We start from the raw sequence: 13,452 nt of genomic DNA on the forward strand, positions 1-13,452 counted from the left end.
TTGGACATAAATGTAGATTGTCTGTGCTTAATAGTGTCACAGCACTTACAGCGATTGTGCCCACACCGGAAACTACCCATCACCTTTGGAAAAAAGGTAGGAGTTGCGCTCGTCTTTGATTCTGGACGAAGGCGGCTAGGTGCCAATATATTTTTGAGTGAACGTGACCTGCGGAAAGTTAGTTTCGGTTTAGATCGGAGGGTTTCTTTTAGAAAGGGATCAAGTAAGAGAATGCCCCAGTGTCTATTCATAATTCCTCCTCCAAAAAGGCATCCTAAACAAAAAAGAGCATCAATACCTCAGAATAGAGGAACCAGCGGTCGCATTATTTTATTATCTGCCTAAAGTCCATAAAAACACTTCTAACCCTCCAGGTAGACCCATTATATCGGGTATAAACTCACTAACGTCAAATTTATCACATTATGCTGACATCTTTTTACAAAAATATGTCAAACAACTTAAATCCTTCCTCCTTGACACATCTGACCTTATCCGACATGTGATCAAGGAACCATGGAATAATTCCTACGTTTTCATCACGATGGACATAACGTCACTATACACCAAAATTCCCCATGATTTGGGAATACACGCTGTTTCCCATTTCTTACACAATGATCCAGCTATACCTAAAGAACAGATAAACTTTCTATTGAGGTCCATTGCTTTCATTTTAAAACACAACTTTTTCACATTCCTGAACAAAACATATTTTCAGAAGAGAGAAACAGCGATGGGGAGCAAATTTGCTCCCAGTTTCGCGAATCTCTATGTCGGTCTATTTGAGGAGCAGATCATTTATCAGCATAGTGCATATAAGAAATGCGTACTCTATAAAAGATTTATAGACGACAAATACAGTTAGGCATTAGCCTGGCTTGCTCTTACTGTGTACTCACAGATATGACATAGACTCCTGCATAGGCACTACAGTGTCATCATTGCCGCTTGGTAAACCTTAGCAGAGGGGGGAGGAACTACCTTAGGGAAGCTTCTCCTTCTTGTCTCACTGTTTCCCTGCTAGTGAATTTTATAGTAATCTGGTATCGTCAAGGCTGTCTTGTGCGAGGTGTGGAGTCTCGTGGTGTACAGGAGCCAGGTGGCCTGGATATCCTCTATGGCATGAGTGCCCTGGAACAGCCCATAAAGCACCGCGCGGTGCATCATGGAGCTCCTTGGCACAGAGTCTTGGAAATGGGGCTCCAGGGCATCAAACATGCTCTGAACAAAGGGGCACCCCCCAAAACAGGTGCAGAGGAGTCTCCTCCATACAGGGGCACCTGGGGCAATAGGGGGTGTTGCTCAGTCTTTGGGCATATGTGAAGGCCTGCAGGAGCAGCCCCCCTTGGATGGCCATCCACAATATGTCCTTGTGCCTGTTGAGCAGTCTGGCCCAGGACACGTTGGCCCAGACTGTCTGGGCCGTGTCCTGGGTGACTCCTGGGACAAATTCCAACAAATCTTTGGCTCGGATGAGCTTGTGCACGGTCTTTGGTTTCCACAGATCGGGCTTGAGTCCCTCCAGTTGGTGCTCCCTCACGAAGCGGACGGCCTGGCCGTAGTACCAGGGCGCGTCCCAGTTGTAAGGGATGGAGCTGTCCCACTTGTCCCAGCCGAGCCCCCTCCAGAGAGGCAGGAGGAAAAAGTGGGACATGGACTTTCCCGCAGATCTTGCAGAGTTCCTCAGGGTCCTGTGCACGCAGTCGCAAACAAAGAAGATCCAGAGCAAAGTGGAGATGTCGGGGACACCTTTGCCCCCCTTGCTTTGCTCCTTGAACATGACCGCTCGCTTGACCCGGTCCATCTTTGAGCCCCAAACTAAATGAAAAACGGTCCTGGTAACAGCCTTGCAGATGGGGGCTGGGGGCGGCCACACCTGAGCCGCATACTGGAGTACGGGCAGCACCTCGTTACGCAGGACGAGCGTCTTCCCCTCCAAGGAGAGCTTCTGAGGCTCCACAGGGTGACACTGGTGTTGACTTTGGCCAAGCGTTCTTGCCAAATCTTCAGGGCTGCGCCTTCCTTCGCGAACCAGACGCCCAGGACCTTCATGAAGTCCTGCTGAATGGTGAAGGGGAAGGGGGAAGAAGAAGCAAGCTGCCAGTCTCCGAAGAGCATGGCCTCCGACTTCCCGCAGTTGACTTTCGCAGGTCTGGACGAGCGCCGTCACCGAGCTCTGGTCGGAGCAGAAGACCGTGACGTCGTCCATGTACAGCGAGCACTTGACCTCGTCGCGTCCGGGTCCCGGTGCGGTGATCCCTCTGATCCCTTCGTTCTGCCGGATAGACTCTGCGAACAGCTCTATAACGCAAACAAAAAGAAGGGGTGAAAGAGGACAGCCTTGTCTGACCACCGAATGCACAGGGAAGGGGTCAGTCTTCCAGGCCTTCTCCAAAACCGAGCTGTGGATGTCAAGGTACATTAGGTCGACATATGAGCAGAACGTCTTACCCAACCCGAACCTGCGCAGGGCCTGGCTCATGAAGCGGTGAGAGACACGGTCGAAGGCCTTCTTCTGGTCCAGGCTGACCAGGGCCGCGCGGACGCGGCGGCTTCCGACGTAGTGCAGGGTGTCCCTCACCAGGGCCAGGTTATTCACAATCCGGCGGCCCGGAATGCCGCAGGTCTGGTCCGGGTGGACGGTCTCTCCGATGACTCCCTTCAGCCTGTTGGCGAGCACCTTGGCCAGGATCTTGTAGTCCACGTTGAGCAGAGAGATGGGACGCCAGTTCCTCAGGTCGCATATCTCTCCCTTGTGCTTGTACAAGACCGTGATCAGTCCCTGCCTCAGGGACGGCGGCATCCTGCCCTCCACCACCATCTTCTCGTAGAGCTCCAGCAAGTCCGGGCAGATGAGGTCCCCCAGCGCTACGTAGAGCTCGGCCAGGAAACCGTCACTGCCCGGAGTCCTGCCGGGTCCGAAGGATTTAGCGGCAGAGAGCAGCCCGACCGCCGTCAGAGGGGCGTCCGTGGCCTCGGCACCTGCAGGATTGAGGGTGTTAGTGATACCTGACAGGAACCTCTCGGCGGCTTCGCCGTCCGTGGGCTTGCGGGAGTAGAGGTCGCCGTAGAAGTCGCTGACGACTCCCATGACGGCGCTCTTCCCCCTCTGCATGCATCCGCTTTCATCTCGTAGTTCGTTCAGGGGCGTGTGGCCGGCGTGGACTTTCCTGAAAAAGAAAGAGTTACACTTCTCACCCTTCTCCAGGTTGTCCACTTTGTCATGAAAGATGATTTGCCTGGATTCTTCCTCAAAGTGCCTCTTCCGGCCCTTCTTGGTGTCCTCCAGCTCCTCTCTGATGTCCCAGCCGCAGTGCTGGAGGTCCTGCAGGGATCTCAGCTGGCGCTGGAGGTCTTTGAGGCCCCTCTTGGCTGCTGCCACCTGCCTTTGTCCCGAAAGAGAGAACGGATTTCAACTTTAGCATATTCCCACCATTCACTTACGGTTTCAAATAAACATTTGTCGTTTCTCAGGACCATGTAGATGTCCCTCAGCTCCGCCTGTACTCCCTCGTCCGCCAGCAGGGCGCAGTTCAGCTTCCAGGAGCCTGGGCCACGGCGGGAAGCCGTGGCCGTGGCTCAGGGCGCACCCAGGGCGCACCTTACCTGCATGGCCCAGGTGTAATTCACGGAGCCGGCCCCGACGGCGTCCCTCAGGGATGCTTCCGTCACTACCTCTATCAGCAGTTTGGACGTGGCGTCCAGCTTGCTCCACTCTTCTTCTATGACGCAGTTGAAATTGCCGGCCCTAGTGGTGGCGAGTTGCGGCCTGAGGTTCTGGAAAAGTTCCAGTCGCTCACCCCTGTCAGGGGAAGCGTACACGCTGATGAGCCGCACAGGCTCACCCGCCCAGGAGCCGTCCACAACCAGAAGTGAAAGCGCTCCCCCTGAGAAGGATGGCGGTACCAGCAGACCTGCAATCGCCCCCACAGGACCAGTAGGAAGGACCGTGACTCCAGCCCCTGGCCAGATGGTCATAGGACCTAGAGGAGGGGATACCGCATTCCTGTAACATGTAAACATCGCACGACTGGGAGGCAAGGTATGTTAGTGCAGTCTGACAACGAAACTTATCTCTAATGCTTCTAACATTGATGGAAAAAACTGTTAGGTTAGCCATCATGGGGGAAGAAAAAGAGGGTTAGGTTGGGACGATACCTCCTTAGTTACCTGTCCGGTCGGGCGGCTTGCCTTCGGTTCCGTCCGGAACCTTTTTGAGGTTCTCCAGCACCTCGTCCAGGTGCTGTTCCTCCTCCAGAACCTAAAGGCGCGCACACACTATGACGTCAGGCTCTGTGACACTGCGTGTCCATAGTGTGTGCGCATAGGCAGGGTGTTGCCAGGAAGAGAAGACAGCACCTCAGGGAGAAGAAGCCAGAGCTAAGTATAGAGGTTTGGATGCTCCACGGCCCAGTCTTGGACCAGTTGTTGTTTTACTGATGGAGCGGCACTGCCCCATAATGCTACCCCCCCCCCCCCGCCCTCATCATCCAGCAGGGGTCACTTACCAAGGCCACTGTCTCAAGTCACCTCCTGGGTGGTGCGCCCCTGGTTGTGTGACTACCAGCAGAAATTAATTTATATACTCCTGCATGTCCTTCTGTTTATTGTTTACAGTTGTTTGGATTGAAATAACTTACTGTTCAGACTGGATCTTTCTTGCAGCTTTTGCAGTGCTCTCACGTCTGATGGGGATTAGCTGGTCATCTTCTGTTAGTAAGCATATAGTGGCTGTTGCCTGTCTGGTAGTTGTCATTGTTTAGCTTAACCCCTAGGGGACACAGCCTATTTTGGCCTTAAGGACGCGGCCCCATTCTTCAAATCTGACCTGTGTCACTATAAGTGGTTATAGTTTTGGAACGCTATGAGATATCCAGGGGATTTTGAGATTGTTTTCTCGTGACACATTGTACTTCAAATTAGTTTAAAAATTTGGATGATATCTTTTGTGTTTAGTTATGAAAAAAAACTAAATTTGGCAAAAATTTGGAAAAATTCTTTATTTTCAACGTTCTAAATTCTCTACTTTTGATGCAGATAGTCATAGCTCCCAAATAAATTCATAACTTACATTTCCCAAATGTCTGCTTTATGTTGGCATGGTTTTTTAAGATTCCACATATTTTACTAGAATGTTATGAGGCTCAGAATTTAGGTATCATTTTTCAAATTTTTTGTAAAATCACCAAAACCTGTATTTAGATGGATCTGCTCAACTTCTAATTGACACTGAGAGGCCTAAATAATAGTGAGACTCATAAATTACCCCATTATGGAAACTACACCCCTCAACGTATGAAAAACCACTTTTAAGAAGTTTGTTAACGCTTTACGTGTTTTATAGGGGTTAAAACAAAATGGAGGTGCAGTCTGCAAATTGTAATATTTTTTCACAATACACTCATTTTGGGTGGAAAATTAAACATTTACAATGGATTAAATGAATAAAGGCTCCACAAAGTTTGTTACCCAATTTCTCCCGAGTACACGGATACTCTACATGTGGTGGTAACCTGCTGTATGGGCGCACGGCCGGGCATAGAAGGGAAGGAGGCGCCATCCAGATCAGATTTGCCATGTCACATTGTACAGGCTATAATTTTTTTCTTTTTTTAATGTGGACCTATAGGGGCTTATTTCTTTTGCCACGAGATGCACTTTTCTGGTACGTAATTTGGGGGAATCTATAGGCTAATTGGTGAGATTTTATTAACTCTTTGTTGGTGGAGGAAATGAAAATCATCACTTTTCAGGAAGATTTTTATGGGGTTTTTTTTTTGGCTGTTTACCATACCATAAAAATAGTATATTATTTTTATTCTATGGGTCGCCACGATTACAAAAAGACCTCATTTATATAGATTTTTTATTTTTTCCCCATTTTTAGTGCATAAAAAGTAATTTGGCAAAAATTTTGTTACTTTTAGCATCACCGTCTTTCATATGCATAACTTTTTTATTTTTCGCCTCACAAATCTGTTTAAGGGCTTATTTTTTGCGAGAAGGATTGTTCTTTTTAGTGGTCTTATTTTAGAGTGCATAACATTTTTTAAATCCCTTTTTAGAGCATTTTTATAGGGTATTAATTGAAAATTATCTTTTTTCTGGAGCTTTTTTTTGTTTTGTTTTTTACGGGGTTAACTTTGCGGATCTAATAACGATTCTGTTTTATTATGCAGATTGTTACGGACGCAGGGATACCAAATATGTGGGGGTTTTGTGTATTTTATTCAATTGTACTGAATAAAAACTAATTTGGAGAAAATCTAATTCATTTTAGCATCACCATCTTTTTATATGCATAACTTTTTTATTTTTTGGCAGATAAATCTTGTTAGGGGCTTATTTTTTGCGAGAACAGTTGTTCTTTTTAGTGGGCTTATTTTGGAGTGCATAACATTTTTTAAATCACTTTTTAGAGCATTTTTTATAGGGTATTAATTAAAAATTATCTTTTTTTCTGAATGTTTTTTGCGTTTTTTTCCTCCGGCGTTTACCGTGCGGGTCCAGTAACAATTCTGTTTTATTATGCAGATTGTTACGGACGCGGCAATACCAAATATGCGGGGTTTTTTTGTGTTTTTATGTTTTTTATACTTTATTAAGTTTTTTTATGGGAAAGTGACATTTTAGGGGCTTATATTTTTATGTATTTATTTTTTATTTATTCTAATGTGTTAACTTTAGTGTTTTTGACTTTTTTTTAATTATACATACTTGAACTTAAACCAGTGATGCTCTGATCACTGGTTTAAGTTCAATACACTGCTCTACAATACTATTTTATTGTAGAGCAGTGTAAACTGTCTGAGCAAGCTTGCGCATGCTCAGACAGTTTACAGCCAGACCCGGAAGGGGTCTGGCTGCCATGGAGACCGGGCAGCTCCGGGGCACATGCCAGTCCTCGATGCTGCCCAGAAGTGGATCGGATCCCCCGGTAAGCGGCACGGGGGATCCGATCCACAGCTCAAACACACTTACACGCCGCAGTCATGTTTGACCGCGGCGTGTAAGGGGTTAACACCCGCGATCGGAGCCGGCTCCAATCGCGGATGTTAGCGCAGGCTGTCAGCTGTACTAGACAGCTGACAGCCGCTGCTTCTGGTACCGGCTCCGTTCGTGAGCCGGTGCCAGAAGCAGGACGTTATAGAACGTCCCCGTGCGCTAAGCATCTAGCCCCGGGGACGTACTATAACGTCCAGGTGCGCCTAGGGGTTAACTACAGTCAGTTTCAGCTCTGAGCTGCTAGACATCCTTCTTTCTTTTTGTATGGACTATGTCTCTTAGGCCCCATGCACTCTGGGTATGATACAAATTGTCCTATATTTGGCCGGATTTGTGGCGCGGCTGCTCAGATTACTATGCAGAGGTGAGGCGGGAGGAACCCTAACCTACGCACTCTTCTCCACTCTGGCATGTTGTTCTGTTCCTGTCAGTGCCTGAGCTTACAGACATTGTAGAAGATCAAACTGGGTTATTTTTTTAAGGAACAAGCAGCAGCCTTTATCAGTGACGCCATCATCATCGAGATGGAGAACAGAGAGAGAACATAAATTTCAACACATATACTTGATCTACACATAAACAAACAGTACAGTGCCATCTACTGTTCCTCCAGCACCAAGCTGCAGCAGTTTCTATACTCCAAACTTAAAGAGAACCCGTCATGCAAAATAACCCCCCTAAACTAAATATATTTTCATGTATGGCTGTGTACTGCTCCTGTAGCTCCATGTATGGCTGTGTACTGCTCCTGTAGCTCCATGTACGGCTGTGTACTGCGGTTGTCGCTCCATGTATGGCTGTGTACTGTGGCTGTCGCTCCATGTATGGCTGTGTACTGCTCCTGTAGCTCCATGTATGGCTGTGTACTGCTGCTGTAGCTCCATGTATGGCTGTGCACTGTGGCTGTAGCTCCATGTATGGCTGTGTACTGCGGCTGTATGGCTGTGTACTGCATCTGTAGCTCCATGTATGGCTGTGTACTGTGGCTGTAGCTCTGTGTATGGCTGTGTACTGCGGCTGTATGGCTGTGTACTGCGGCTATAGCTCCATGTATGGCTGTGTACTGCGGCTGTAGCTCCATGTATGGCTGTGTACTGCGGCTGTAGCTCCATGCATGGCTGTGTACTGCGGCTGTAGCTCCATGCATGGCTGTGTACTGCTCCTGTAGCTCCATGTATGGCTGTGTACTGCGGCTGTAGCTCCATGTATGGCTGTGTACTGCGGCTGTAGCTCCATGTATGGCTGTGTACTGCTCCTGTAGCTCCATGTACGGCTGTGTACTGCGGCTGTCGCTCCATGTATGGCTGTGTACTGTGGCTGTCGCTCCATGTATGGCTGTGTACTGCTCCTGTAGCTCCATGTATGGCTGTGTACTGCTGCTGTTGCTCCATGTATGGCTGTGCACTGTGGCTGTAGCTCCATGTATGGCTGTGTACTGCGGCTGTATGGCTGTGTACTGCATCTGTAGCTCCATGTATGGCTGTGTACAGTGGCTGTAGCTCTGTGTATGGCTGTGTACTGCGGCTGTATGGCTGTGTACTGCGGCTGTAGCTCCATGTATGGCTGTGTACTGCGGCTGTAGCTCCATGTATGGCTGTGTACTGCGGCTGTAGCTCCATGTATGGCTGTGTACTGAGGCTGTAGCTTCATGTATGGCTGTGTACTGCGGCTGTAGCTCCATGTATGGCTGTGTACTGCGGATGTAGCTCCATGTATGGCTGTGTACTGCGGCTGTAGCTCCATGTATGGCTGTGTAATGTGGCTGTAGCTCCATGTATGGCTGTGTACTGCGGCTGTAGCTCCATGTATGGCTGTGTACTGCGGCTGTAGCTCCATGTATGGCTGTGTACTGCGGCTGTAGCTCCATGTATGGCTGTGTACTGCGGCTGTAGCTCCATGTATGGCTGTGTACTGAGGCTGTAGCTTCATGTATGGCTGTGTACTGCGGCTGTAGCTCCATGTATGGCTGTGTAATGCGGCTGTAGCTCCATGTATGGCTGTGTACTGCGGCTGTAGCTCCTTGTATGGCTGTGTACTGTGCCTGTAGCCCACAGCATCCAATACAGGGCCTCCCTACCCCCACAGCATACAATACAGGGCCCCCCTACCCCCACAGCATCCAATACAGGGCCCCCCTATCCCCACAGCATCCAATACAGGGCCCCCCTACCCCCACAGCATCCAATACAGGGCCTCCCTACCCCCACAGCATACAATACAGGGCCTCCCTACCCCCACAGCATACAATACAGGGCCCCCCTACCCCCACAGCATCCAATACAGGGCCCCCCTATCCCCACAGAATCCAATACAGGGCCCCCCTACCCCCACAGCATCCAATACAGGGCCTCCCTACCCCCACAGCATACAATACAGGGCCTCCCTACCCCCACAGCATACAATACAGGGCCCCCCTACCCCCACAGCATCCAATACAGGGCCCCCCTATCCCCACAGCATCCAATACAGGGCCCCCCTACCCCCACAGCATCCAATAAAGGGCCTCCCTACCCCCACAGCATCCAATAAAGGGCCTCCCTACCCCCACAGCATCCAATACAGGGCCCCTCCCCCACAGCATCCAATACAGGGCCCCCCTCCCCCCACAGCATCCAATACAGGGCCCCCCTCCTCCTACAGCATCCAATACAGGGCCCCCTCCCCCACAGCATCCAATACAGGGCCCCCTCCCCCACAGCATCCAATACAGGGCCCTCCTCCCCCCACAGCATCCAATACAGGGCCCTCCTCCCCCCACAGCATCCAATACAGGGCCCTCCTCCCCCCACAGCATCCAATACAGGGCCCTCCTCCCCCCACAGCATCCAATACAGGGCCCTCCTCCCCCCACAGCATCCAATACAGGGCTCCCCTCCCTCCACAGCATCCAATACAGGAACCCGGCCCCCCCGCAGCTTATATTACAGGGCTCCTTACACCTACCTCCTCATCAAAGGCTGCTGACTGTCCCTCTAGGTTAGTCCAGTCTGCCACCTACGCGCTTTCAGCAGTTGTGCATCGCGCAGAACGATGCCGGCTGGGAGCACACTGATGCGCTGTCGCACACATTGACAACAGCGGCGCGCATACTGATGACGTGGACGCTTATGCCGACAGCACGTACACACTGATGCCGTCGCTGAGGATGACCGCGCGCGGCAGTACACCGCGACCTGCAGACTGCCTTGCGCGCTCACAGATGCCGGCAGTGCGCATCGGCAGTACGCTGTGACCTGGTGCTGGCGGAAACAGTGTCCGCCAGCGCCTGATCAAAGACTTTGTTTCAGTGTCGGGACTCGGGGCCCACCGGAGGTTTCTCCGGTACTCCGCTGGGCCAGTCCGACGCTGTGTGTGTGTATAGGAGAGATACAGCAGCTCCAGGCAGCCATGTTACAGCAGAACATGTCAGATTCATGTGTAGCTGATGTCTGTGTCTCTCACCTGTATATTAGGAGGAGGCAGCATGTCAGCAGATGCAGCACACACTCTAGCCATGCTTTACTATACATTACACACAGACATGAGCAGGGGGAGGAGAGGGGAGGGGGAACAGGGGGGACATCACTGCCCCTGACCATGTGACCAGCCTCATTTACATGATAAAGAATAGATGATTTTACAATGAATAATGTATGAAATAACTAGATAAAGGCTGGGATGGGATCCTTGTAAGCTGCTCCAACAGGTAGTAGTGACAGGACAAGTGACACAGACCTGATGACAGGTGTCCTTTAACCCTGTTGAGATTGGCCAATGGAATTGAAAGCAGATGGCTTTGTAAAATGTGTAATGGCCATGCCTTGTTATTGCAATTTTGATTATAAGGAAACAGGGAGAGAGAGGGTAGAAGTGGCAGTAAAATATAACTTTTATTAAGTAAGATTAAAGTCTGTGTCATGGATATAAGAATAAAATCTAAACAAAATAGGGAAACTCTAGGGGTAGTGTCCCCTACCATGCAGAAAAGAGACCCCTATGATTTGATCTGCATGGATTCCCTTAAATTGAGGGATTCATTAGAGGGTAAGCTTCTAATTTTGTTTTATTAAAGCCTTATATTAGTTTCATGTCTCATGATATGTATATTTCTGCCTAGGGTCTCTAACACACTCTGTTAGTTAGTTTGTCTGTGTCTGTGTCTGCACAGTGAGCCCTGTGTTATATAGTAAGCTTTGAGTGAAACAATGTTGCATATCACTGTAATTTATTTGCCCATTATTTATAAACACTTGTTTGTCCAGAGCCGTAGAGCCTAAGAAGATACTGTTAGCTGCAGCCCGTGTATCACCAATCTGTTAGTTTGTCTGTGTCTGTGTCTGCACAGTGAGCCCTGTGTTATATAATAAGCTTTGAGTGAAACAATGTTGCATATCACTGTAATTTATTTGCCCATTGTTTATAAACACTTGTTTGTCCAGAGCCTAGAGCAGTGATGGCAAACCTTTTAGAGGCCGAGTGCCCAAACTACAACAAAGACCCACTTATTTATCGCAAAGTGCCAGCATAGAAATTTAATTTGTGATTTATACTCCCTTCTCTGTCACAGTTTTCATTGATACCAGCACCTCAGGACACCAATAAAGCAGAAAATAGTCCCAGGTACAGCTGTCACTTTAAAATAGATCTGTGCACAGCAAGTCCTGGGCTGTCTGGGACTGCAGGAAGATACCTGGACTCCTCTCTGGTGATGGCCTAGGTGCCCACAGAAAGGGCTCTGAGTGCCACCTCTGGCACCAGTGCCATAGGTTAGCCATCACTGGCCTAGAGCCTAAGCAGATACTGTTAGCTGCAGCCCGTGTATCTCATAGAGCAGTGGTGGCGAACCTATGGCACGGGTGCCAGTGGGGGCACTCAGAGCCCACTATATGGGCACCCAGGCCATGACCCCAGGCAACTTCTCTTGCAGTCCCAGGCAGTTCAGGACCCTAAAAGGAAACTACAATGATAATCCAAACTACTTCTCCTTCTTTCTATCATACTGGTGTCCTCAGGTGCCTATACAATTTAAACCTGTGGCACAGCAGGGAGTAATAAGTTACTGCTTACATTGGCGCATTGGCACTTTGCAAAAAAAATTTGGGTTTTGGCTGTAGTTTGTAGTTTGCCATCACTGTCATTGAGCACTGATTTGTCAGCTCTATGTATGACAAATGTAATGGTAGATGTATTCTCAATACCAAGTTTGGGGGACGGTATACACACACACCTGTGTCACTGCTGTGCAGTTATAGATATATCTTAGAGCTTTATCAGACACAGTACACGAGGCAATGCTTGCTGTATCTCAGCTCTGTTATAACAAGAATGTCTTATCAGACACAGTACCCGAGGCAATGCCTGCCGTGCCCCGGCTGTGTTATAACCGCAGTGCGCTCTCACTCTCTCCACAAGTGTCGAGCCTGAGAGCACGATCGCGGCTATTCCAGACTGTCTTTATATGTTTCTACTAAGATGCCGCTAGTTAACATGAGAATATTCAGCTATTTTTCCCTCTTTTGAAGAATGAAAACTTTCCCTAATAATACCCTTGTTATTGCAGCTTATCATCCATTCTTTTGAATACATTGCAACTGTGGACATATGGCAGCTGTAGAAACTGATGGCAGGGGTATCTAACATTGATAACAGATCCTAAAGATGAAAACTTAAAGCTTAAAGTTTTAATGCATGCATAAAGAAATTACCTGGAGGGGAAGGAGCTGGACGATTTGGGGGTGGCCTGTGTCCACGGTTTTTTGGCATTTCCTTTCTTGCAGGTTCTAGAAATAAAATCATTTTTGTTAATAAGAAAACATTTTGGTCTCCCACCCAAAGTGTTCTGTATTTGTAGGTGGATCTTCCATTCTCAACTTCTAGAAATGTAATCTAACAACTGAATTCATGTACGTTAACCCTGATTCTAAGAGTATAAGCACCAATCTCAGCTCATTTCACATTTTAGACATCCTATGCTTGATTTTTTCTTAAAAGAGAGAGCAGCAGTTGTTTTTCCTGTTTTTTTTTTTTTACATTAATGGCAGTCTTGGGATAATGAGTATTTTTAACTCGCTTAATGTGACTTAATGGAGTGTGCTCACCTGGGTATTCAAATTAAATTTAGTTCATCTGCCATATACAAACATTTTTCCAGTAAGTTTTTATTAAAAAAGGTAACTTCCCATAAATGTAGTCATGTTGTACCTTAGAAATGAAATATTCATCCTACCAGTAGTGCCACACATGCACTATTGAGGTGTTCGACCACCTGGATTCAGCATTCATCATCACAGGACAGTTGTGGGACATACAGCAACTCCCAGCCGTTTATTTTGGAAAAACAATTTGCTTCTTTACACAATGGGAGTCATTTACTAAGGGCCCGATTCGCGTTTTCCCGATGTGTTACCCGAATATTTCCGATTTGCGCCGATTTCCCCTGAATTGCCCCGGGATTTTGGCGCACGC

General features: G+C 48.3%; 1 protein-coding gene across 2 annotated transcripts in view; it reads right to left on the reverse strand.

Annotated features, from left to right (window-relative positions):
- The window catches only part of LOC140066978 (unconventional myosin-If-like), a 255,331-nt gene that overhangs the window by 59,778 nt on the left and 182,101 nt on the right, over positions 1-13,452 (reverse strand). For both annotated transcript variants that reach the window (XM_072113886.1, XM_072113887.1), the window contains one exon: positions 12,693-12,767. In XM_072113886.1, the coding sequence (XP_071969987.1) occupies positions 12,693-12,767 (75 nt within the window). The remainder of the gene's footprint in view (positions 1-12,692; positions 12,768-13,452) is intronic.

Source organism: Engystomops pustulosus, chromosome 1, assembly GCF_040894005.1.
Source record: "Engystomops pustulosus chromosome 1, aEngPut4.maternal, whole genome shotgun sequence".
NCBI lineage: Eukaryota > Metazoa > Chordata > Amphibia > Anura > Leptodactylidae > Engystomops > Engystomops pustulosus.